The sequence below is a fragment of the Heteronotia binoei genome, chromosome 2 (assembly GCF_032191835.1).
Source record: "Heteronotia binoei isolate CCM8104 ecotype False Entrance Well chromosome 2, APGP_CSIRO_Hbin_v1, whole genome shotgun sequence".
In the NCBI taxonomy this organism is placed as follows: Eukaryota; Metazoa; Chordata; class Lepidosauria; order Squamata; family Gekkonidae; genus Heteronotia; species Heteronotia binoei.
The window spans coordinates 48,458,742-48,486,470 of NC_083224.1; the positions used below are offsets into that span (position 1 = coordinate 48,458,742).

Sequence of the window (27,729 nt, forward strand, 5' to 3'; positions counted from 1 at the left end):
TTTCAGGAAAAGTGCTCATGTGGGATGCTAGTGGGATTGTGGTTGGTATGTGTTTCCTAACTTGAAACAGCTGTTGCTGAAGGAGCTGAAGAACAGGTAAGTCTCTGCCACAGTGGGACGCGTGAGCACCCTTTACTTCCACCCCTGCCTTCTTACTCTCTTATCTTCACTGCAGATTCACCAAAACTGGCTAAAGTTTGACACCAACAACCCTACATGCTTAGAGGTACTCTGGTAAAATGGTTCAAGTTATATTTAATATTAATAGCTATACCATTGTATGTATTAGTTCAGTCGGAGCACAGTAGTCATGCGGATCTTTTGGTTGATGGTAATTGTGAATGTGGTTCTGTGCGAACTGTAGAGAGAGTACCACTAATATTCATGTTGGCTGTTGTAGAGGACCCCATAGTACAATGTCCCGAGCAGCACATCTCAAACAGTTAGGATTGGAACCACTAAGCCCAGTGTCCCTGAAACTCATCATGACGCCATGGATGATGGCATGAAAAGATCCAAAGAGACCTATGAGAAGCCATACTGTCATATTTTCTATGTTTCATTCTCAGTAAACATCCTCTGTCTGGGTTGCTATGGAAGTTTATGTTCTGAGATAATGCCTGAATTGGATTTAGACAATCACTCTCTTTAGCACCTTTCCTAAAAAAAGGGTAGTTGTCACTAGCCAAAAGTAATTTAAAGCAGTTGCATCTAAGAGGCCTTGTTCACAAGGAGCCTCACAACCATCTGCTTTTAGGCAGTTGGAGCTGACCCTACACTATAGTATGACTCCCAGAATCCAGCTGGGCAGTCTTCCAGTTAAAATAATTGGCAAGAGCTGAGTATTGAGATAGCACAAAGAATATAAATGTCCAAGCAGCTTAACTACATCCTCATACCATAAGAAATGCACATGGTCTAAGTGTTACAGGCAATGCTTTTAAGTCTCTTAATTTTGATGGGGAAATTAGCTAAGAGACTAGGTAGAGTGAATTTAGGAGCGAGGATCTTTTCTTTCAATGATACAGAGTTTGGGTTTTCAGCCAAGAATAATCCAAGCAATTGTATTTTTATAGTGTTTACTTAGGATATGTAGCAAAAGGATTTACACACACCCGAAGATCTATGTACAAAATCAAGAGACTAAGAAAATAGAGGTTATCGATAGAGGAATTCAAGGGTTGTTGAAGCGGGTAATATTCACCTGATCCTGAAAAGGAGACGACTGTTCAATGGAAAGTACATGGAGAGGAATGCGAACGACCAGCGTAATGCACCCTATAAACCCAATTACAGGAGTAACGGGTAGTACATACTGCAAATGGCACCTACAGAATGAATACCAAGGTGGGTTTTTGACCCACATTATATAGGGGTTCAACAAATGGGGGTCGTTAGTTACCAAGGGGCTTTGATGTTTCATTGATGACTATCTTGAATCACTACGTTGAGAAACTTCGCACATTTTGCTAGGATGATAAGCTTGCAGCAATTGAATAATTTGTTACCAATTTTTGGCTGACACTCGGAAAGGGATCAAAGACTTTTAAGAGTAGGATCAATCAAATTATGCATTTGATTGGAGTTAGCAAGGTAGAGGTGATAGGCTGGAGGAAGAGACAATTGGCAAGTAGCAGAAGATCAGAGTGAGAGTAGTACTTACCCGCAGTTCCCATGTTATTATGCATCCCGTTTGGGTGGAGGCGCTGGAGGGGGAATGGGTGAGATTACGCTGAGAGACAGACTTCAAGCGCCAACCAAAACAAGCTCTCTACTGAGTCCACTCCACCTGTTTAGATGGAGGGTTTTCTTGGCCTGTTTTTGATCAGACTCCATTTTGTTTAACAGAAGTAGGAGACCCTCTCTCTTTATTTGCACTGGGGTACTCCATTTTTATCAGGCAGCGCCTCTCAGTAACATAAACAGTCATGACTAGACAGTGCTCTGCTAACACTATTATACTGGCTTGCTGGTTTTTATCATATATACTGGCATATACCTCATATACTGGCTTTTATCCTCATAATGCCTAGCAAAAGAGTGTCAGAGATTGGCAGGGGAATCTCAGGCAGAGTTACACCTGACCCTCTTCTAAATCCATTAACTTTAATGGATTTAGAAGAGTGTAACTCTGCTTAGGATTGTACTGTTGAATGTGACAGAGTTTACATCACTGGAACAAGAAACATTATCCTATTGTCAGTCCTACCTGTACACTTAAATCAGGCTTCCTTAAACACCTGAAGTGATTGCCACAAGCTAATATATATTTTCATTTAGAATTAACTTAAATATAGTTTATCATCAAGCTTTATCTTCTGCCCATGCCCACACACCAAATTATTACATGTTATTTGTCTGACGAAGAGTTCCCCCCAAATAGTCCACTAGATCTGAGACATTCTGTCCTCCATTCAAAGGGTTTGGGCAGGTGTTGATGATGTAAATATGAAGCTCATACTCCTAGATTATTGATGAATAGGTGCTTAATTTCTCCCTGTGTGAGGTGAAGTTTATTAAGGAAAATGGTATGTAGGCGGATCTCTGCCAATGTGTCAGATACCTATTAGTGATTTCATATTGCAACCAGATTAAAAAAGACAGCTGGTATCTGTTTATTCATCTAGTTACATGCATTTGTGCTGGCAAGTCTAGGACAAGGTAGTTGAGGACAGATGAGCAGTGACTTAAAAAAGCGGTGGGCACAGTCATGGAGTTGGATGTTCATGTGGTAAAATGGCTTAGAGATAATATGCTGTCCAATTACTATGTTGCATGTTTCTGAAAATTTTCTCTGTTGGGTTTGTAATAACTGAGACATCTTCAAAAAATCATTTTATTCATGTTTCTACCTTTTCTAAGATTTCAGAGAGGTGGGGAAACCAGCATTTCTCTGATATTTGTAAAAGGATGGTACTTAACCCCTTTGTTCAAACCCTACTGCCATGTGCCACTGCGTAACTAATTCTGTACTTGGTCAGCACTGAGTGGCTGAAAACTCTTACAAAACACTAGGAAAGAGGTGCCTTCTCTCACACATACAACAGAAAGGTATCAAGAGAAAGTCAACCTCAACCAAATCTCAGGCTGAAAGAACTTCATGTTCTTTAGTGATGGATTGTTACTAGGGCTTTTTCTGAGCAGGAAAGCACAGGAACACAGTTCTGGTTGGCTTGGTGCAGGGGGGTGTTGCCTAATATGCAAATGAGTTCCTGCAGAAAGCCCCATGCAAAACAATGGTGATGTCAGGGGGTGTGACCTAATATGCAAATCAGATCCTGCTGAGCTTTTTCGACAAAAAAAGCCCTGACTGTTATACAATCCAATTCCTGATTTTTCCTGCAGTTACAAACACATTGCTCATGAGGTTATACAAAATTATGATTTCCTTTAGAGAGAAATCATCTTTGGTAGTTTATATGAAAAATCTCTTGAGCAAAACACATGCTTCTTCTTTAATAAAACAACTATTTGCCAGATGTGGCTACAAAGCAAAATTAGCCCAGTTACAGGCACTGTTGGAGCATGACAGGAATGTACTGTTGCTCATTCTTCAGTTTGTATTGGATATGTATTAAGCTTGGCTAATGCATTAATTGCAGGGATGGAATCCTGTTTGAGCAGAGGCACATACATATAGCACCCAGTCCAGTTCAAGAAACTTAATTCTAGTGCCTTAATTTGTTTTAATATGTAAATGTTTTCAATGTAACTCCTGTTATTTACTTTTAAGGGCTCAGCTGCCTTGAGCCTGCCTCAGCAGGGAGGGTGGGATATAGGCTTCCCAATCCCCAGGTCCCAGCGGGGGATCCCCCATATTTACAGGCTTTCCCCCGCCCCCAACCAGCTGGCAGCTGGGGAAGCCCCGCCCCCACAGTCATCATGTAGTTTTAGAGCTTCTGCAGGTTTAGAAGCCTGCAAACAGGTCTGTTTTTAAAATGTGTGCCTTTAAGGCTGAGCAGGAAACAGGAAGGGCTTCACAGGAAAGGGTTAGTAACAGTCTCATTGGAGAACGGCCCCTCCCTTTCTTTTGCTTTTGTTTTCAGAGCAAGTAAAGTTTTGCAGGAACAAGACCCAGTAAGTATTTGTGTGTGAGAGAGAGGGAGGGGGCAGGGAATTACCTGGTTTGGAGACCCTCCCCATGTTTTAGAAAGCGTGGGAGGGGGGAGGGAAATGTCTACTGTGCACTCTATTATTCCCTATGGAGAATGATTCCCATAGGGAATAATGGGGAATTGATCCGTGGGTATTGGGGGCTCTGGGGGGGCTATTTTTTGAGTTAGAGGCACCAAAGTTTTAGTATAGCATCTAGTGCCTCTCCCCAAAATACCTCCCAAGTTTCAAAACGATTGGACCAGGGAGTCCAATTCTATGAGCCCCAAAAGATGGTGCCCCTATCCTTCATTATTTCCTATGGAAGAAAGGCATTTAAAAAGGTGTGCTGTCCTTTTAAAAGTGATGGCCAGAACTCCCTTGGAGTTCAATTATGCTTGTCACACCCTTGTTCCTGGCTCCACCCCCAATGTCTCCTGGCTCCACCCCCAGAGTCTCCTGGCTCCGCCCCCAAAGTCCCCAGATATTTCTTGAATTGGACTTGGCAACCCTAGTGGGATGTAAGTGGAACAAAATAAATAAATAAATAAGTATCTGTATCCTGCATTGCCTCCCCAAAATGACCCAAATCAGTAAACAGCAAACAAGCACACACCAAATATTCAAGTACATCTCAGGCTGGCTGTGGAGTCATTGTCTGGCTTTGTCTGAAAATGCAGGCTTGGCCAAATCTGAAGGTAGGCCTTTAGCTACTGCCCTTCAGCTTTGGCCAATCCCAAGCTTTTTAAGGACCTGAAATAGCCAAGTGAACTTCCACAGCAAAGATGTCACACAGTTGCCAGAGATGTCCCTCCTAATTCTTCTTTCCCTGTTAGCAGTGTAGGATTGCCAGTGTAGGGAATTCTGTTTGAAATTCTATTTCTTTATCTCAAACAGTTTGATGGATTGCTGGATCAAACAATCATTGAGAGACATTTAACATGAAAGCAAAAAAATATGTTTATTACTACAGGGAAAGGGTACTGGGAGGTGAAAATAACAAACACTAAAGAACTACATCCTCACACTAGAAGACCACATGCTTAATGGAAGATACTTTCTCCTTCTTCTTGACCTTTCTGCCTGAACAAAGGAAGACACCTGACTAACTGACCAACCAAACAAACCAGTTTTCCTGTTTCTAGATCTTGATTGACAGCAGTCATTATCTTCTTCCTAGATCATGCAGACAATAGGGAATCAGGCACAGTGTTAAACCTATAATGACTGGAACTTTAGAACATCGCAAAGGACATACAGATACATATTTCCAACAGCCAGGTCTCCTTGCCATTGCAGTAGAGGGACTTGGGGGCATTCTGAGGGTGGGCAGAATATCGCATGTGACATCCTTGATGCTATGACATTACCTGGAAGTGATGTCATCACATTGGCAACATTGCATGCAATGCTCTGGTTTGGGGGCAAAGAATCTATGGTTTCAAAACCACAGAGTTTACCCCAAAACCAAAGCATCATAGTGTGATGTCTCCAATGTGATGATGTCACCCAGAACTGATGTCATCATCACATCAGGGACATCATGTGACAATGTCATTGTTTGGGAGTGGAGTTCCCCAACCAGCCAGCTGGCTAGTGGCAGGCCAAAGCGCCAAAACTGGGGGTACTCCACTGGGACTTGTGGGCTAGTAACCGTATAGTAGTGATCTGAGATATACACTTAAAAAATAAATATATAAAATTAAATGCCCACAAAGTTTCTAGACTAACTCTTACAAGCTTGCTACTTCCATACCTGTTTACATGGCAGACAAAGAGGACAGAAAAGGGTTAGCAACAAGCAAGTTCAGATGGCTGATCGTACATTATTTGCTGAGGTACTGTTTTCTGCATTTCCAGTGATTTTGAGCCCACTGCCTCTTCTTCTTCTTCCTTTCTTTTCCTCTCACACTTCCTCTCACACTTTGAGCTCATTAAAAACATATTGTCTCTTTCTCCAAGATTTACTTTCTGGAGCCCATATATCCAACCAAATTTGACTTCTATTTTCAAACCATCCTGACTGAATTTGAATGTCAGCATGTTGGAACATCCATCCCAGTTTCCAACTTGAACACAATTTCTTCTTATTTACTATGCCACACCAAATGCTTGTTTTAAAATTTCTGCAATGGTATGTTACATTGGAATCTGGGATTTATGGATGCATATACACATTCAAGCCAAACTGGCCATGAAAAGAAAGCCAGCATATATTGCAATCAGGACCCACTTGAACAAAAAAAAAAATTGAAACATTTTCTAGCTGTAATATCTATAAGAATATATCTATAAGAATATCTATAAGAATATATATATGAGAATATCTATAAGAATATATATATCTATAAGAATATATATATGAGAACAGCTCTGTAAGCTCTTGGAGAATTGGCTACATCAAAGGGATCGAAAGGAATCTGTAGAGGCTAGGTGAGTGGGCGTCAACATGGCAGATGTGGCCAAGTGCAAAGTAATGCACATTGGGCCAAAAATCCTAGCTATAAATACAAGTTGATGGGGTGTGAATTGGCAGAGACTGAACAAGAGAGAGATCTTGCAGTCGTGGTAGATAACTCACTGAAAATGTCAAGACAGTGTGCGATTGCAACAAAAAAGGCCAACACCATGCTGGGAATTATTAGGAAGGGAACTGAAAACAAATCAGCCAGTATCATAATGCCCCTGTATAAATCGATGGTGCAGTCTCATTTGGAGTATTGTGTACAATTCTGGTCACCGCACCTCAAAAAAGATATTATACATTGGAAAAAGTGCAGAAAAGGGCAATTAGAATGATTAAAGGTTTGGAACACATTCCCTATGAAGAAAGGTTAAAACGCTTGGGGCTCTTTAGCTTGGAGAAATGTCGACTGCGGGGTGACATGATAGAGGTTTACAAGATTATGCATGGGATAGAGAAGGTAGAAAAAGAAGTACTTTTCTCCCTTTCTCACATTATGAGAATTCGTGGGCATTCAATTAAATTGCTGAGCAGTCAGGTTAGAACGGATAAAAGGAAGTACTAATTCATCCAAAGGGTGATTAACATGTGAAATTCACTGCCACAGGTATAAACTTTTGTGGGCATGCACACTTCTTCAGACAAAGTATCATAGACCAAAGAAGCAAAAGTTCAAAAGAAACAACAGGACTTTGAGAGGTAGAATACATATATGATACATAATGTGTCCTGCTATAATCCATTGAGACTCTGAATGTGTGTGAGTGTGGGGGGGAAAACCACATTCCACTATTGATTATGGTTCTGCTGCTCTTGAGACTTGTGCAGTTTATTTGTAAGTTGGAGTTTTCATGTGAAGAACCAGCTATCAAGCAAGGCAAGCCCTGCCAGTATGGCAAAAGATAACACAAGGCAGTGAATTTAGGACAAATAAAGAACATAAGGTACATCCAGTTGCAGTGCAGACCTGATGGGGAATGTGTCTGCTCCATTGTACAAGGATATAGATAAAAGAAGAGAGTTTATATTTTGTTATGCTTTCCAACACCCTGGGAAAAATACTCGTGATGATTCTACCATGATTATCTTTTGTAATCCTCAACAAGTTTACACATGACTTGCACACATTATAATTTAGGGTATTATAATAATAACACCATGTGTATCATTGATACACTTAAAATGGCACAGGTTTTTGTGTTGCATTGCCATGTTGACAGGCATTCAATTAAATGACTGGCATTCAATTTGCAATTTTTTGTTACACTTGCTGATTTTGACTTATATGCGGAAAGATTTTATATTTACCTTCACTGAGTGCTTTTTGCTGTTGTTTGCCAGTTTTGCTGCTTATTGAAATCATTTTGAATTATCCTCTTGTTCCCTAGAGTATATGCAATTCCTTGCAATTTTGCATCATCCAGAAATTCAAAAAAGTGTGCTACGGTTCAGAGTTTTTGCTTTTGTAGTCAGGAAATGGGACTTCAGAGATGTGCAGAGTTCGCTTAACCACTTCAAAAAAATAGTATTGCAGAGCTGGGAAAGGTGCATAAAAGAGCAGCCCAAATTACCACAGGACTGGAGAATCTTCCCTACAAAGAAAGGCTGATGAAATTGTCAGTTTAGAAAACATATGTCTGTGGAGATTTATAAAATTATGCATTGGGTGGAGAAAGTGGATAGGGGGGCCTGTCCTTTCACTAATTCATTTATTTAGAAAATGTATAAGCTGCCTCTTCAGATACTTAAGATGGACCACAACACAGGACAGGAAAAATAATTAAAAACACAGAATCATTAAAATTAACAAACCATTAAAAACCTAACCAATAAAACCCCAGACTGTAAAACAGCAGGATAAATCTGCAGGATAAAACTTTAATCAGGGACACCCAATGAAGTTGATAGGAGTAGGTTCAATACAGACAAAAGTCCTTTGTCACAAATCACATAACTGGCTTGTGGAACTCCCTGCCCGAGATGTCATGCTGGCCACTACCTTAAGCCCTGTTGACAAGTTACAGTGAACATACTTGCAAATTGTGTACAGTAGGCACTTGATTTTTCTTTATATGTGCATTGAGTAATTCTCATGTTACATTCAACACATGTTGAATGTACAGCTAAACATAAGTCATATTTATCCAGTGGCTGGTTCCTGGTTTCATTTGCAAAGTGAATGTGTGTTGGGCATTTCTTATAAATATGTATGTGCATTCACTATAACATGCAAACAGGGTTGTATGTTATAGTGAACACACACACACTTGCATGTACATGTGTGTATCTGACTGTAAGAAACAGACAATGCACACTCCTTTTATCAGGAACCAATTATTGGATAAAAACACATGTTCAATTGTACATGTATTAAATATAATATAGGAATTGCTCAACACTTATGAAGAAAAATCAAGTGTACACTGTCAACAGAGCCCCTGTATACAGCACATTGGTGCCCTGAATGAATGAATGAATGAATGAATGAATGAATGAATGAATGAATGAATGAATGAATGAATGAATGAATGAATAGAGGAGGACATAGAACTTGGGTTGTACTGGCTGGCAGGCTCCAAACAGCTTGCTGCCATGCCCTAATCTGTTTGTCAGAGGAAGCACAGCTAGAGGTGGATCAGGGCTCCAGGGATCAAGCAGCATCATTCAGTCCAAAATTAGAGGGTCAGAGATTAAGTAAGGCAACATTCAGTCCAAGGTCAGAGGATCAAGGCAATGTCATTCAGTCCAGGTCACAGTTCTAGAAATCTGGCAAGGCAGTGGCAGCAATTCAGCGTCTAACATCAGAGTGGTTACATGATAGCCATCTCCAAATACTTGAAAGGCTGTCACACAGAGGATGGTGTGGAGTTGTTTTCTTTTGCCCCGGAAGGTCGGACTGGAGCTAATAGGTTGAAATTAAATCAAAAGAGTTTTCAGCTGAACATTAGGAAGAACTTCCTGACAGTCAGAGGGGCTCCTTAGTGGAACAGACTTCTTCAAGAGGTGGAGGGCTCTCCTTCTTTGGATGTTTTTAAGCAGAGGGTAGTTGGCCATCTGACAGCAATGCTCATTTTGTGAATTAGGCAAATCATGAGGAGGGGCTGGAGGATGGTAATGGCTCTGCTGTTGTCTGTAAATCCTGACCAACCTGCAGCTCATTATCCTGCTGGGCAGCTTCTGGGCTGGCTACACAGGGCTCCTCCTCTCCTGAGGAGTCCTTGCTATGACTAAGCCCTGGCTGACTCATGACATTAGTATGGCTGCTGGGTTGTGAGTACAGCACCTATGAGCAGCGTCCACAGGGAAGCTCCCTCACTGTGAACTTCCTGAATATTGCCAAATGTGGGGAGGAATCATGTGTGGCACTGCCTCCATGCATAACAGTGTTGCCACAGTGTCCTGTGGAAGTGCAGTACAGGGTTGCCAACCTTCAGTCAGGACCTGGAAATCTGGAATTACAACTGATCTCTAGAGCACAGAGAACTGGGTTTGATTCCCCACTCCTCCACATATACACCTGCTGCTTTGTAGTTCTGTGAGAGCTCTACCTTGCAGGGTGTCTGCTGTGGGGAGGGGAAGGGAAAGGAGATTTGTAAGCTGCTCTGAGACTCTGAGGTCCTTTCCCACCCCAGACACTGCCCTCCCAGACTTCACCCCTAGATCTCCATGGATTTCCCAACCTGGAGCTGGCAACCCTATGTGGGGCTAGCATACCCATGCTGTGTGTGTTCATTCTACTTGCAGGCAGGATGCACGTACAAGGCGAGATTATATGTGGATTGTGTAACTTCTGAATAGAGCTTTACACAACTGGGAAGGGAATCAGGCAAATTTAAGGAAAAGCAGTTAGTCAGAGGTCATTAGCCATATTGGCTAAAAGAAATCTCCACCTTCAGAGGCATGAATCCAACGTCAGCGAGCAAACAACACAAGTCTTCTTGGCCTTAGCCCTGTGATCCAACACAGTTCCCCTGATGTTCACACAACATCATCAAAACAAACCCCACTGTTTTTGTGTGAGTTCGTTTTCAAACCACAGGTGTGAACGAACTGCGGGCGTTAATGGAGAGAAAGTACTCTTAGTGTAACAGCACCCCCTACGGGCTACGCAGGGAGTAACAGTTATATCCAATTAACGGAGCCGCGTGCGTCTTGGCGGCTCGTTTTAGCGGCGGGGGGGAGGGTGCGGGGAGGAGAAAGAAAGAGGGGGCTGGAGAGGCGCTGCGGAGTGACGGCAGGAGGCAGTGTAATTAGCAGCGCCATTAAAATCGCAGAGGGAGCTGCGCGCGATGAATCGGAAGGGGTTTTTAAAAATTATTATTCCAGCCCATTTAGAGAGACGCCGTCCCCACCCTCCTTTCTCGACGCCCAGGCGAGCGGCTTTTGAAAGTTCAGACACCTGCCCTCGCCGCTCGCTTGGCGACTCCCTAAGCAAAAGCGAGCGTTGCCCCTTTGCTGGAAGCCCGCTTTATAATCCTGCGGCGCGCCCTGCCTTCCTGCCCGGCCGCCCCCAAGCGAGGAAGGCACTTTGCGTTGCAGCCTCTTCGCCTCCCAAGAGCCGCTTTGCCGGCGCGCGCCCATTTGGTGCGCTTAAGACCTGGGCGCGCGTGTTGTGCCTTGATCCCCGAGTGCGCGTGCTGCGCGAAGGTATTTAGCAGCCAACTCTATCCGAAGTTAAGTGAATAATGACGGAAATTACTATTTTCAGCTGGAAATGTCTGTAAGCGCTTTAGAAGACTTGATCTAATAATGGCCCCCCTGGAAACCTGCATTTCCCTTACTTTCTTTCTCTTAGCAGGGGGGCTCATCTGCTCTTCTCTCCATAGCGGAGCTTAACTGCAATCTTGATTCCTTGGGGTGGAGGGGGGGGGGCGGATTGCCTTCCCCCCGGCCCTTTTCTTTGATATCTGCCCCCCACCCCGAGAAACCAGTGGCTCCTGAGAACGCGCCGTAGGTGGCCCTGTAAGCTTGCTCACCCCAGGGCGCCCCCCCCCCCATTTCCTTCAATCAGCCAGAGGTTGGCACACGCCAGGAACACGCAGACACGGGGGGGGGGGGGGAGAAAGCAAGAATTGCAAAGCCCCCACCAGCGCCGTTCTCCCGCTTTTATGTTCGGCAACATTTCCGAAGGCGGGTGGCCGGCAGGCGGGAGAAGGTTCGCAAGCTCCGCGGAGAGGCGTCTTGTGGATTGCATTGGTTCGCCCAGGGCATTTTTTTTAAGAAGAAGCCCGGCTGGAACTCATTTGCATATTAGGCCACACCCCCTGCTGGCAGCATTGTTCCGCGCTGGGCTTTTAAAGAAAAAGCCCAGCAGGAACGCATTTGCATATTAGGCCACATCTCCTGACACCAAGTCAGCCGGAACTGAGCGTTCCTGTGTGTTCCTGCTAAAAAGCCCTGGAGTCGCCCACAGCGCCCCCCGCAGCTTTCTGCCCCCCAAAAGGAAGGGGGGGGCTGGCTTGAGCGCCAAGGCCGCTGTACGAGTGACGGTAGTCAATGCGTGGTGCTGGTGGTTCTTCCCCTCCTTTATAAACGAGGGGGTGAGCGAGAGAGAGAGAGACGAGGCAAGCGTTAGGACTCGGGGGAAATCTCTCTCTCTCTCTCTCTCCCTCTCCCCGGCCCCTCTCCTGCTCCCCCCTCCCCGGCTCCTTCAGGCAGCTTGTGCTCCTCATCAGATCAGGGCGAGCGGCGGGTTGAGGCGGGCGCGCCAGATCCGCTCGCAACTCTCGGGGCTTTACCGATGCAAGGGATGTTGGCGAGGCGCGCCGAGGACCGGCTGGGCTGCGACCGCGGGAAGGGGATGTGAACTCCCAGAAAGAATGACGAGGATTGCTACCGTTGCTCTTCTTTTGCAGCTGTTGCAAAGAGCCCAGGGCCAGGGCTTCGCAGGTAAGTGGAGGCATCTGCCTTTCAGACGCTTTGCAATCTCACCTGGGGTGATCGGAGGACCGGGATGGCATCGGATTTCTTCCCACCCCGCGTCCTTCCGAGGGGAACTGACCATTCTTTCCAAAGCTAAGTTTGTAGGTAGTTGTGTGGTGTCGGTGGCTTGCTCAGGTCTCTGGCTGGGGGAGAGAGAGGCTATCTGGTGTGTATACTTAGAGCTGAATTGCCAAATTCAGAGGAGAACCTTAATGTATGCAGGATGCTGAATTATTCTGTCTGATTACTGGTTCATTTCTCTTCCCCTCCCCAGCTAAACAGGCTGTTTAAAACACACACACACATAAGGAACCTCTTTTCTCACAAATGCAAGGGACAGCAAAGGGACAAATGTACTGGAGTGTTGTATTTAAGATGAGAAATGGGACTTCCAGATAAACTGGATGTGTGTGACCATTCTTGGCACCAACACAGCCGTGCCTTTATACCTTGGGTCTTAGTGGAGGGTACTTCTTTAAAGTTGTGCCTTGTGGGATATTGAAGGCGTCCCTTCATTCCTGGCGCCTAGGGGCTCCAGACCTTTAAATAGTAAACAGTTGGTCTCCATCAAAGGCAGGGGAGGAGTGCTTAGTATCTGAAAAATGCACCTCTGTCCTACTCTATCTCTAAGTCAAAACTTAGGCAGCATATTTAGAAGTTCATTAGGGGAAACTTTCCTCCTCTGTTGCCTGCCAGCCCTGGGGATTTTAAGAGCTGAAATAACTTTATCTAGATGGCTGACCACTTGGGTCTATTCCTTCACACTTGTCAGGATCTGTCACTTTAATCTTGAGGGAGGCTGCATGTAACTAACAAGTAGTAGGGATCTCATTTCTTTGGTTCCTTGGTTGGAATTTCCTTCCCATGGATGGCTTCTGCCTTCATCATAATTTACCTCCTGCCACTTGCCTGTAGAGAAAAGATATGGCAAATCTGTACAGCCTTCCTTTATCTATTCCTGCTATGGCTTTTGAATGATTCTAAGCACAGATAATCTCTCTTTATTTCTTTAAATGCTATCTATCTACCTGCATGCTGAAGATTTGCTGCCTTGACTGCAATCCTCTTAAAAAGAGACATCGCTCTTTGTGGACCATGTGCTTGGAGGATTGGCTGCTAGACCTTTTAAGTTTCAACTCATTTGAAGGGGAAGGATCTTTTGAGGTTGAGATAAGACCAAACCAGGATGGCTTGTTTTGTTAAATATACCAGTATTGGCAGTTTTGGTAAATGTTGAAATTGTGAAGCTTTGTCTGGGTTGCTGAATGTTTCAATAGGTGATTTCAAAAAAAGTTTCCCCAGGAGAATGATTATTATGATGGCAGATGACCCTGTGGCACTCAGCAACCCTTCAAATGATACAGGGTATACTTTAAAGTGGATTAAAGCTGCTGTATTCCAACTAGAATGGTGGGCGATGGAATGTGGGGTTAGAAATAATGTTTTAAAAAGTAACATGGTAAAACCAAAATGAAGGGACTCTGCTAAAACCTTTTTTCCTACTGCTTGTGACTGTTCTGCCTGAATTGAGGGCTTCCAGACGGTGGAAATTTCAATCCAATTAAACCAAACCCCATGATTTTACACATATACACTTGGATGAAAATCCTGTGGATTGTTCAAGGACTTCTGTTCTGTATCATAAGTATTTCTTTTGTGCCGAAAGCCTGACCATGTTCTGAGTTCCATGGAGCATGCGCCCCAAACTTAATGCTTACTTGGGAGTGCATGAACCAGCCTGAAACAAGACCGTAAGTGCCCTTGCATTGTATCACACTCCACTGGAACTGATATGACTTGCTTTTACAACTACATAAATTGACAGTAATGTTTTAGTTTGTGAATAAGAATACATTGGTGACACCACCCTGTGTCTGTTAAAGCAACAACAAAAAGTGAGGAATTTTGAAGATAGGGCTGATTGAGGGATTGTTGGTTCATGATCCAAGACTGAGGCCATGGTTTTAAATACAACTCTCAAAATATATTTCCCAGCTTGGTGTGGGGTAGGAGCAGGAGACAGACATGGCAGAGAGGCTGTGAAAATGCAATTATAAAATTAAAGTGAATTTGGTAACAAGGATTTGTTGGATCAGAGATGGCTATTATCATTGTTTGGTAAGCAAGGAAGCTGCATTTGCTCTGTCTGATTGGGACCATCACCTTTCACCCTCTTCTTCAGTCTCTGCCTTGCGACCGTAAACGATGAGAGAATCTTATTTCTACCCCTTCCATAAATGAGATTATGGAAAGTGTTGCCTCCTTCCGTTTGTGAGATTACACTTAACCACTGAAGATCTAATAACCTGTAACCAGTTTGCAGAACTAACACTGAGATAAGAAAAGCAAAGATGGGGGAAAAAACCCTTCAACCACTCCACACCCCTCTGGTGGATTTTAAAGTTCAATAAAGGCTTCCATCTGTTGCAGCCACTGCACTTTTGCTGTTGGCCATCAGATGGTGCTGCCTTCACAACTATTAGAATACAATTATAGACTTATCCTGGGTTTTGCCATTGAGCAATGTTTCAATTCCTAATATGTTGATTCAGCAGTCCTCTTTCAGAATTTATACTGTGCTAACTCTTATGAGACAACTTGTGGTTGCTTTTGTGTTAAAATATTTGGGTGCCTTAAAATACACCATTGAATTATCAGAATAAAGTTAGAGTCCAGTAGAGTCCTTTATGCGTGAAAGGTTATACCTTGAATAAAACTTCGTTGGCTTTAAAGGTGCTACTGGACACTGACTTTATTGTGTTGCTTCAGACCAACATGGCTATCCACCTCAATCTATAACCATTGAATTATATTGGTCAAAGGAGGGAAAAAGCCAAGGATTATATGTTGACTCAGAATCTGCTGTATTTTTGAGTCATACACACGATGGAAATACAGAAACAGTTTTGCTTTTAACTGAAATTGGTTGGGCAATTCCCATTGACTTGAATAAGGTAGGTGTTGCAAGAATTAGTTGTAATTTTTAGTTCTGTTATCCTTCATAGAACCCTTTCCACATTGACTTATCTAATGAAGAACTCTTTTACATGGTAGAAAACCCAGTTAAAATCTTAGGAAATAATGGCACAGAAAACACTCACCTGTGTTCATTCTCTGCTTGTATTTCCTTTCTTTGAGCCTACTACTAATCCCTGTCATTTATATACTTGGCAGTAGTATACCTGAATGACTTTCCTTTGTTTGTATCTGTTGTTGTTTACACATTATCAAGCATGCTTGTTCCTTCCTCCCCCCCCCCAAAAAAATAAAAAGTTCTCTTGAGGGTTCCATATTTATTTCTGTGGATTTTCCTTGGGCAGAAAAGTAATTGTTGTAGCATTTATGCTGAAGTAGCCCATTGGCTTCAGTGAGTAAAAGTTAGCTGCCTGAAAGAAGTTTAAGGGGGTAAGATCAATGTTAAGTGAAATAAGCTTTTCCCTTAAAAGTAGCTTATAAGCAATATTTTCCTGACCACATTTTTTTTTTGGGGGGGGGGTGAACAAGTTAACTTCAATGAGTAGTATCATTCTCTAACTCTCATTTGTTGACATTGTGGAATGTGAGCATTCTGTTACCAAATAAAATAGAAATTCAGCCCATTACTGTTCTTTTTAACCATTGGTAATATTTAGATCATGCATGTGAAACCAGTATTTAGATAATTAAGTCATGACAGCTTTGGATAGCCTGATGTCTTGTAAGCCACCCTGGAAGACTGTCTGAGAGGTATTTTGTATGCCTTGAAGATAATCTTTCCTGCACCACTGCCCTTTTGTTTGACCTTTTCTTTACATTACAAATTTTAGTTGCATTGAGAGTACCCTCTTCCCTTCTCCATGTAGAATTTGAATGCCCAGACCAGTTATTATGGGGATCACTGCAAAGGCTGATAAATAATGAGTAACAGGCCTGCTGTTGTAGAGGGAAGGGTATTGCAAAGTGGAAGTGGATATGGAAACCAGAGAGAGTTAGGATGCAGCTAATTCCTTTCCTAGCACATTGCTTTCCATGTGTTTGGTACCCAGCTACATAAACCTCCACAGCCCCTTTGCGAGCTGTATGTGGCAATTGTTACAATGTAGCAATTTAACTCCATAATCACTGCTCCTCCTCTGGGGAGCTGTTAGCAGTACAAGTCAATGTTGTTTTCCTTCCTTGGCCAGCTTGATTTGTTTTCTCATAAAGAACAATTAATGTGAAAAGAGTACTTAGAGAAAATATCACTTTCCTACAACTGTAGGGAATGAGTCTTTGTGTGTATTCAATTGATGGAATTCAAGGTGTATTCCATCTTGCAAACATGTTCTCTGCCACACACAACTCAAGTGTTCTCTACTGTGTGGGACCCCTGGGGTAGTCTATACTTGTGATGAGTGGCAACCTCTAGTTGACTTAATGTTGTGTAGAGTTCTTTTAGAGAATATCTTTTAGAATTCAGAACAATTCTTTCTTTAAAATGAGGGATCATGCTTAGTTACCATGGAAACTACTGGGCTGCCAAACAGGTAAAGATAAGTTTTGTGGAGCTTATAGAGCAGAAATCGGGGCAAAGGCTATTTGTTATAGCAACTGCTATTTATGATATGAATACCTACAATTGTTAGACTAAGACAAATTGAACTTATTTACAGTTTGGAAATCTCCTTTGGTATCTGATTTCCCCCATCCTTTTCCTAGTAGCCTACTATAGTATATTTCTTGAACAATTTACTCTAGAGTCAGGATAGTTACATCAGAGAAAGAGGCATAGATGGTTGATGGCAGTTCTTCAAGGAGCTCAGAGTGTGTTATCCACCCAGCAGCCCTGTTAGTGAGGTCCAAGGGTGATCAACAGTCATCACAACGTTGGGGAGAACTGAGCCCAGCTTTTAGGCCAACACTCTAACTGTTGCACAGCACTATCCCCCCCCCCCCAAAAGCACAGAATTGTAACCCTCTTAATTTGCTGGCATCTTAAAGACTAATAAATATTTGTTCTAGCAATGGACACTGAACAAATTCTGGGGTAGAACATCTCAGCGTATAATCATTTATTGATTTGGAAAACAGGAATGTTAAGCACTTATCTAAATGTCTTGTGCCACCCACATGAGGTAGTGATCAATAGTAGTAAAGACTTTCTCTTTAATCAGAAGATCACCCCCCCCCCAGCAACCACACAACAGGAATGAAAGATCAAATATTTAAATTTCTCAGGTATAAGTATTTTGAGGCCTGTTGCTTTAACTACATACTATGCTCACAATAACATAATAGGCAGTTGTTTGAATTGTAGTGTAGGTGTAGCACAGAGGCAAAGTCTTTATCATTATTAGATATATTCAGAGTAGCAGCAAATGCTTAAGGGATTGTAGTAATTGCTGGCTTGTGTCTACTGAGCATGAAATCCAGAATTTCTATCTGAAAAAGACACTATTCAGATGTCCTATTAGCCATGTGAGACCCTGTTATCTGTGAACATCTTATTGGATGAAACAACAATTAAATGGCATGACTGTGTAGGGTTGATCACATGGCCCTACTGTGTTACTGCTCTATGATGAGTGTATATTCCTATGTAAAGGGTGTTATGAATAAGGCTCACTCTGATGCTAAAATTATACCAGTTTATGGGCTGGAATGGGTACTTGAATCCCTGGCTTTACTAAAGGTGCAGAGTGGCATTTTGAGGGTGATGCATGGCTTGAAAAAATCAAGGCAAGCTGCACAGCATTGGCTAAGTTGTGACCTCTCCGGTGAAAGATCAAGCTTTTGCCTCAAAGATACCAAGTGGCAATGTACCCCAAATCCAACATGTGATGAGGGGCAGAAGTGACATGGACTCTGTGATATTGTTTCAAGCCCTCAGTGTGTTTGTTTTTAGGAGCAGGACAATAATGGGGGCTAGTTCGACTTTCCATTCTCACATCAGGACCATTTTAGAAAGCTGTAAAATTGGAGTGATTCACTAAAGGAAGCCATGGCCTTAAGTTTGCAAGACCTGTGCAAGGCTGTTGATGATAGGTTGCTTTGGAGGTCATTAATTCATATGGTTGCCGGAAATGACTTGACTTCACATAACACGCACACAATCTCACATATTCACACTCATGCCTGGCACTGATGCGGTGGGGCATAGGTTTCTTCAGAGCAAGTAAACATGCTTTGTTTGTGCCTGCCACAAAGATTGTCAGCTTCTGTGAATTCAAGGTACTGGTGATTGTGCAGAAAGTGAAGAACGCTCTGAAAATCTGAAGCATCCCTCTACATCCTTGAAAGAAAGAGGGGCAAGGATGGCCAAAAATGTCACTCTTTAAGATGCCTGGCTTACATGGCTGTTAGGCCCAGAGATTCCTTCTGTACCTTTTTTTTAAAAAAAACAATGCCTTCAAAAGATAAAGCACTTTTGGCTTGTACTGACTTTTCTTGGTTCTGCTTTCCACCCTCTCTCACACCAGCTTGGAGCACACCTGGAGTTCTATTTGGTCAAGCTGATGCGGGGGGGGGGGGGAGTTTAGGTGAAGGAGTGGTGACAAAGTCAAGAGCAATTACGGATGCCAAGTCTCCTTGCAACCTGCCAAATTTTTTCATCTGTCACAAGCATGGAAATTAGGTGCTTTCCCACAGTCACAGCTTTAGCCTTCAAAGTGGGGTGTGAAAGGAACAAGTACACTTATACTTAACTTGGTGTTTGAAAAATTCAATACCTCTAGTAATTGGATATTAATGTATAGTACTCATTGATTTGCATGTTGGAGTCTTAAACACAGAACTGCTGGTCTCCTTGCATTCTGTGATCCAAGGCACACTTTGCTTTTGTTATGGCTTCTTAATGTACACCCACTTCTTACCGTGAGATGTCATTTAACCTGCTGTATTTTTTATTTTCAATAAATATTCTGCTTCCCATTTGCACATAGGCCTGACTCTGTCATTGTAATGTGTCTTATAGTGCAATCATAAATATTGTATTCAGAATTCCTTGAAATCAGTGGGTTCATAAAGGTGAAGTTCTGCTGAAGACTGCACTGTGAATGGGTATAACCAAGTAAACACAGAGATTGCCCATGGATATCTATCCTGACTGCTGCCATTATGATAAACAGAGATCATATTCCCTTTACAAAAGGACAATTATGTCTAAAGCTCACCACATGCATCTTTTAATCAGAGCTTCTGTTTTTTTTTAATTCTAATAGCAGATAAGAACATATAATCTTATTATACAGAAATTCTGAAATGGCAGAAATGCTTTGAGCCAGTTCCTGGTATATTAAATAATATGTAGAGAGAGATTGCAGTGACTTTATTGACGTCTAGAGAGATTGTAGTGACTCTGTTGATGTCTACATTGTCCTTTGCAAGTTCATCTGTTTTAGTGAAGGAAGAGCAAAGCTAGGTTTGAACTTCAGCTCCTGTTAACAAAGCTTTGTAACTTGGAAGTGGAGAAGAAGCTGTCACTGAAACACTCTTTGGCTTTAAAAAAATTGTGCTCAGTCAGCCAATACTAAAATCCTTCTCTTGCTTTCTTTTGTTTAACTGAATCCCAATAGAAGTGTACGTTTAATCTTCTTGTGGTTCCTGGTTTTTAGAATGCTGAAACCCATGGTCTGTAAAGTGACTGAGATACTTAACTAACAAAAGCATGTTGTTTAACTGAGAAGGGACAGAGTTTGGTAGAAGTACTACAAGCATGGAATGGATTGACAAGAACATACTCAAAAATCCACCCCTGAAAACTCCTAGATACTTAGGCACTTGTGTTCACATGGATGTCAGTCACTGCAGTGCTAAGTTTCAGCTTGGAGAGGTGAGCAAACAGATTCAACACTGCAGCTAGATTGTTTCTATCTATACAAACACAGTGCTTCTCACTGCAAAGTTTGTTTACTCATTCAGATTTGAGAACTCATTTGATGTGTTTGTTTGAACGGGCTTGAATGTAGCAAAGTCCCACCATCAGATAAAGGAGCTTCAACACTTGGAAGGGAGGCAGGTGGGAAGTACTTGGTCATAGGGGAATTGTCTCTTCCCAAATACGATAGTCTCCTGCTTAATTTTTGCATTAAAAATTTAGAAGAATCAAGACCTGGGCTGCTTCCACACCAGGGATTTCCCATTTTTCAGCCACCAGACTCGTGTTTTTTTTTTCATATTTGCACACTATGTTGTCCTCTATTTTTGCACTTTTGCTGTTAAGAGCAGATTCTTTACATACAACCCCCCCAAAAAAACACCCCTCCCACCCTGCTGTATTTTAAGCCTGCAAAAAACTGGTATTTCCTGGGCATGAAATTATCACCAAAAGCGGGGGAAGGGGGATTGTGTCTGAAGGGGAAACTCTGCAACTGCTGGTCAATTACTCCATTGATGACTGCAAGGGTCTGGTTCCTGGCAACAGTTAGCAAAACAGAAAAGTATCCTTCATTTGCTTGTGTACCTGCATATGGTGTGTGATGTTTTCTTCCCTATTTAGCAAGTTAATTCAGGTGATCCAGCTCCTTGGAGTAAGAGAGCATCAAATGTATCCATTGTCCTTCTTTCCCTCAGCTGGAATAATATTCCTTTGGGTCTTGCATAATGCATGGAATGACCTAATTAATTGTGCCCTCCAAAACCTTGTCATGCTCTTGGATCCATGCCACTCTTTTGATATGGGTAGATCTTATGGCTGCAGGCAAATCTGACTGTACATTGCAGGGATTGGTTTTTAAACTGTGGAAAGGAGAGAGAAGCAGCAATCTGGGCCCTGCTGGCTTCACAATCATTGTTTTATTAAGCTCACTTCCCTATTTTTCTTGTGTATGATCTAACAAAGGATGCTAAATCCTAAACACAGTTACAGTCTTGCAGTACACTGAAGTCAGTGGGTTTAGAGGGGAGTATCTCTGTTTAGGATTGCATTATTAGTTTGTGACCATTTGTAATTGTATCAAGAGAGTGATCATGTTAAAGATAGACTATATGGATGCACCAGTGCATAGAAGCTCCAGTGCATGTTAGAAGTGTAATGTGAAAAACAAGATGCCTTTCATATTTGGTGGGACTGTATGAGAGAATATTGTGACAAAATGGCAGATTACAGTGATAACATCCACATCTAATGAAACTGGTGTAAAGAAGCATGGTGTGTAGTGAAAGTGATGAAGTCAATGTGCATGTTCTTTTATGGCAAATTCAGATATTGAAGAGGGGAATGGAAATCCTCTGGGTACACTTGGTTTGGTTTTGCTGTTTCAAATCGCATCGTATTTTTAATAAAGGGACAGGAAATTGTTCCTAAGTAATAAACTTGACTGTAGATGTGTTAATTGAACAAAATTGCATTGCTTCTAAGTAGAGCAATCTTGAATGTTGGTGTTTTAATATATATATGGAAACAAGGGTACTTGCTGCTGGGATCTCTAATGTGTTGTTTCCTGCCTCAGTCTGAAAATACAAATGATAACAAAACACACTTGGCTTGGGGAGTCAGGTGGAGTATCAAAGTGGTAGTCAAAGCTAGAATTGTAGATGCCATGTAGTTTGCCTGCCACTCTAGCATTTTGTATGCTATTTTAGGGTATACTGGGCAGACAAGTGGGGCATGGAGTGTGCAGTAGTGGCAGAACAGCAAAATAATAAATGTTACACCAAGTATTTATATTTGGGAGTTGAGTAAGCTGGACAAAATGGGTATAGTTAGAATAAAGAGGGGTCCTTTTTCCTTCTCCCTTTTGACTTTAGTTTTTGTTTTAAGCTATGCAGCAGAGATTGTGGATAAATGCTGGAGATGCTGAAAACAGTGTGCGGCTTCACAAAATGTTTATGATCTGAGTTTGATTGTGTAGACTTCAGAATGTTCAATTCTCAAGCAGAACTCTGAAGAGTTATTGATTTCACCGTTTGTATAAATAGGGAGTTGCCCAAAAACACCGCCGCAACCACATTTAACTTTAAAAGGGGTAAATTCTCTGAGATGAGGAGGCATGTGAGGAGGAAACTGAAAGGAAAGGTAAATACGGTCAAAACCCTTGGGGAAGCTTGTAGACTATTTAAAACTATAATCCTAGAAGCTCAGATAAAATACATACCACAAGTTAGGAAAGGCACAAACAGGTATAAGAAGAGGCCAGCATGGTTAACAAACAAAGTAATGGAAGCTGTAAAAGGTAAGAAGGACTCCTTTAAGCGGTGGAAAACCAGTCCAAGTGAGATTAGTAAAAGGGAACACAGGCAGTGGCAAATCAAATGCAAGACTGTGATCAGGCAGGCAAAAAGGGACTATGAGGAGCATATTGCAAAAAACATAAAGACCAACAATAAAAATTTCTTCAAATATATTAGAAGTAGGAAACCAGCCAGGGAAGCAGTCAGATTGAGGTGACAAAAGAGGAGGTCCTACAACTAATAGACAAATTAAAAACTAATAAGTCACCGGGTCCGGATGGCATACATCCGAGAGTTCTGAAAGAACTCAAAGTTGAACTTGTGGATCTTCTAACAAAAATCTGTAATCCTTCGTTGAAATCTGCCTCTGTTCCTGAGGACTGGAAGGTAGCAAATGTCACCCCCATCTTTAAAAAGGGTTCCAGAGGAGATCCGGGAAATTACAGGTCAGTCAGTCTGACTTCAATACCGGGAAATTTGGCCGCTGTGTGACACAGAATGTTGGAGTGGATGGGCCATTGGCCTGATCTAACATGGCTTCTCTTATGTTCTTAAGAGGCGGCATAGAATTATCCTTGAATTACCCTATTTCTAATCTGTGATGAAATTGCTGACAAAGCAGAGGGGTTATTGCAGATTGTTGGTCTAGGCTCTGTGCTGGTACTTGGGAATCCTGCTTCTTGCGGAGAATCTTCTCTACCTTTCAGTTTTATTAGCAGCTCCCTGTTTGTTCCCCCCATAATCCTCCCCTGAGGGCTAATGGGGAAGGTACTTTTGCCCTGTCTTCTGCTGATGGAATAACCTTTCCATCCCCACACAAGACAACTGGGGCTGATGCTTTTTGCACGAGTTCTCCCTCTCCACTCAGTTGAGGATTTTCAGCTTGTGTTTGAGACTGCTATATGAAGGGTAAGATTTGTTTTCATGAATTTTCTGCTCAAGCTACTGTAAGTGCTCAGCTGGAGTCTTCACATCTATAGAATCCATTATAATAGTCCATTGAATGTGTGTGGTTTTGGGGTAGGACCTGCTACCGTTGTTCTTTTCCCAAGCTTGTTCGCTGTACATTGCTTCTCTGGAGAAGGTGCTTTAGAATGGAGGTACCATAAATACCGTGCATATATGACTGTATATATCATCGTTTATGACATAGCTATCCATGACATAGCTATCCAAAATATTCAACCTTTTGGTGATGCTTACCTGATCATTGTTCATCACATCATCAGCACGGATAAAGGAAATGAAATAACCCTGGAAGTCATGGCTTCCTGCCTCAGACCTTCATTATGAAGAGGAGGGATGGTGGCTCAGTGGTAGAGCATCTGCTTGGTAAGCAGAAGGTCCCAGGTTCAATTCCTGGCATCTCCAACTAAAATAGGTGTGAAAAATAGGTATGAAAAACCTCAGCTTGAGACCCTGGAGAGCTGCTGCCAGTCTGAGTAGACAATACTGACTTTGATGGACCGAGGGTCTGATTCAGTATAAGGCAGCTTCATATGTTCGTATATGTTCAACACAACATCAGTGATTTGTTTCCTTTGACAGTAGAAAAGTATAAGAGTCCAGTCACACTGTCATGACTAACAAAATTTGTGGTAGGGTATGAGCTTTTGTGAATCACTGTTCTCTTCTTCAGAAGTCAACAAGTGACTTCTGAAAGCTCATACCCTATCACAAATTTTGTTAGTCTTTAAGGTGCTATGGGACTCTTCTATTGCCACAGACAGACTAACACAGCTACCCATCTTTATCTATTTTTTCCCCCTTTGAGTACTCAGACAATTTTTTATTTGGGTTTCTGGCAAACACACCACATGCAGAACTTTATTGCCAAAGCTGCTGTCGGCTTAATAGTTGGTCCAAAAATTAATGATATGGAAGTATACTTTTAATTCCAAAACATGCTTTGTAAATTGTTTGTATTGGAAGGTTCAGCTCTTCCTGGCAGGACATATTCTATTGCTGTGAGAACATGTGCACTAACATACGCTGGACTTAACAATAGTGGAATGTTGTGGGAGACTTTCTTTTAGACTTATGTGCATATCCATAGATCTTCCTGCCTAAGCATTTGTTTGCCACAGTGTAACATGTGAAAAATCATGTTCAACCCTGTGCTACAATTTTAACAGGCATTAAAATACATATTACTCTATAATGAAATCAATAGTGGTAATTTTGTTAAATTATGAGGTTTTAAAATATCAGGGATGAAATCCATGGAGCACTGCCAACTGCCGTGCAACTGCCACTCAATTAAATGTAACTTACGTAGCATTAGTGTTTGCCTTGTGCTCTGTTGATGTGGTCATCTGTTATCAAGGCTTCCATCTTTGTATCAAGATATGGGCCTGTATTCAATCACCTGGGCATGGAACACAGATTTTTCCTGTTCTTTTCCATTCCTGCAGTCCCTTCCAGCCCTTAGAAAGGTAATTCTCAGGACCATGCAACACACACACACAGTCAAACCTGGCTTTGGAAAGGAAATGTCCCTGGTTGCCCTGACTGATGACATTTACTAGGAGAGTGGCAGAGGGAATCCTTGTTAATTTTCCTGGATTTTTCAGAGGCTTTCTGTATTGAGCATGGTGTATCCTTCTGGAAAGGCTGACTGCGATGGGAGTGTGCACTTTGTTTCATTGTTCTACACTTGGCCAACTGATTTCACAAAGTGTGCAGTGGAACCATTGTTTATTCATGTATGGTGTTCCACACCATTCTGCCTTGTCCCCCAGTGCTGTTTAACTGCTATGTGAAACTACTGGGAGACGTCATCTTGGGACCTGGAGTAAGGTGTCACCAAAATGCAGATGAAATTTCCCTTTATTTCTCCTTAAAGGCTAAGACATATGGGTCTTTGGAAATCCTGAAAAAATGCCTAGAGAAGTAATGGAGTGGATAAAGTCCAATAAACTGAAGCTCAATCCAGACAAGACTAAAATGTTTTTGGTCAGTGGAGAAGCAGCTTGAGAACTGAAGATTCAGCCTATCAGGGAAGGGGTACTCCCCCTGAAGGAGCAGGTTTATAGCTTGCAGTTGCTACTGGATCCAGTTTGGTATAGTGCAGTGGTGGCCAAACTTGCTTAACACAAGAGCCACATAGAATAAACATCAGATGTTTGAGAGCCACAAGACAAGAAGGAAGAAAAGATGGAAAGAAAGCAAATAGATGGGGGCAGGGAGGGAGAGGTGGAAAGAAAGCATCTTTTACCTTTAAATCATTTTTCAAGCTGCAGCTGGCTTGGCTTGGAGAAGTGATTTAAAGAGACAAATGCTTCTCCAAGCCGGCCACCGTGGCAGTGGGGGCTTCAAGAGCCACACAATATGTGTGAAAGAGCCACAGTTTGGCCACCTCTGGTATAGTGGTTAGGAGCGTGGACACTAATCCGGTTTCCCAGTTCTCCATATGCAGCTGCTGGCATGATCTTGGGTCAGTTACAAGTTCTCTCAGAGCTGTTCTCTCAAGAGCAGTTTACTCATTTGCTTCTGTACACAATTCTTAGTGCTAATCCTCACCTTACCAATTCTAAGTGCTGATCCTTAAAATCTACTCCCGCTATCCAATCCACCAGTTGAGATCTGCTGCTCAAGACTTGTTCTATTTTGCCCTCTCCTTCAGAGGTGAGGTGGGTAGTAACTAGAGACAGAGCACTTTCTTTGGTGGCAGCTTGCCTCTGGAATGTCCTTGCTCCTTGAGTCTGCCTGGCACTTTCTTTTAGGTGCTGACAAAACATATTCACAAGCAAATGCTTTCTTTCCTGGCATAAAATTAACCATATTTACCAAAATTACCAGTGCCAAGGCTTCAGAAATCAGAATACTGCTAACAGCTGCTAAATTATTAGTTGTCCTTATGTGATATTGTAAGTAAATAGTCATACTTAAAAGTGTTTGTGTAATACAAATACATATATTGTTGATTTTTTTTTCTTTACAGGAAATGAAATGCTTATTCAGAATTAGGGTTCCATTTGGATGTTGGGAAATAAATATTCTTAGTTTGAAAAAGCTTTAGATCTAAATACATTCATGACATTTTTGTAAAGCATTGAATAAAACTTGGAAACTGTAGCATCATGCCAGATGGTCACTGGCACTAAGAAGAGTGCAGTCCTAAATGCGACTGTTCTCGTCTGCAGGGGTTGCCTCTGTATGGTAAAACCAAAAAGAAATGCTTTGTATGAATACTTTTCAGCAGTGGGTGATAGTGTCCCTATTTTGGTGATGTGTGATTGGCAGATCATCCACGTTGCTAAACGCACAAAAGAAGAAAAAATGTTGAAGTGAATTGGGATATGTTTGAATAAAGATTATACATATATAAACAAGATGAATGTTAGTAGAGTGTGATGGAGGGGAGGGAATTGTGCTTCCCCTTTTTGTCCTAAATAGTGAAAAAGTAAAATTTTCCCATTCCATAATCTTCTGCTATAATTTTTTATTTATCCCAGCACTGCTTATTTGGCAGTTGTGAACCTGGGATTCGTCAAGGGCAGAGCTAGGAATTGATGCCTCCATAAATGTGGTTGCAGTACAGACTGCGAATGGATAGTGGCACAGGAATATCACTGGTAAGGTTTTCTACTCCTTGAATTCGCAGAGGAGTTACACACCATGAACATGTGAAACTGCTTTATGATGAATCAGACCAGTGATCCATCATGGTCAGTTTGACTACTCAAACTATCAGCCGCTTTCCAGGATGTCAGGTAGAAGTCTTTCACATCACCTACTGCTTGATCCTTTTAACTGGAGATGCCAAGTAGATGCTTTACCACTGAGCTACAGCCCTTCACAACTGTAGAGGTGAAAAGGAATTTGAAGCACTGGCAGTGGCAACCTTTAGTCTCACTTGGCCCTATTTCTGCCATAGGTTGCTCTATCCTATAACTGAAACATTTCTAACCAGCGTTGGACCATGTGCTTCTGGAACTTTGATGACTTCATTGGGCAAGTCCTTTTACAGTGCAGAATTACTCCAGTCTAAGCCTTTAGAATTTTTTTAGACTTTGCATAGTGTTGCACTGTTCAGTACTTTTAACTGTGGGCTGTTTTTACATGAGAAGTGATACATTATGGAAGATTTTTTATTAAATAGTAGATTTGGGTCCATGTCA

The 27,729-nt window shown here is 42.0% G+C and overlaps 1 protein-coding gene across 1 annotated transcript in view; it reads left to right on the forward strand.

Moving 5' to 3' along the window:
- The first annotated feature begins 12,264 nt into the window (after positions 1-12,264).
- Positions 12,265-27,729, forward strand: part of PTPRT (protein tyrosine phosphatase receptor type T) — a 1,094,059-nt gene continuing 1,078,594 nt past the window's right edge. Inside the window, exon 1 of the mRNA XM_060230934.1 lies at positions 12,265-12,445. Within this exon, the coding sequence (XP_060086917.1) occupies positions 12,376-12,445 (70 nt within the window). The 5' untranslated portion in view covers positions 12,265-12,375. The remainder of the gene's footprint in view (positions 12,446-27,729) is intronic.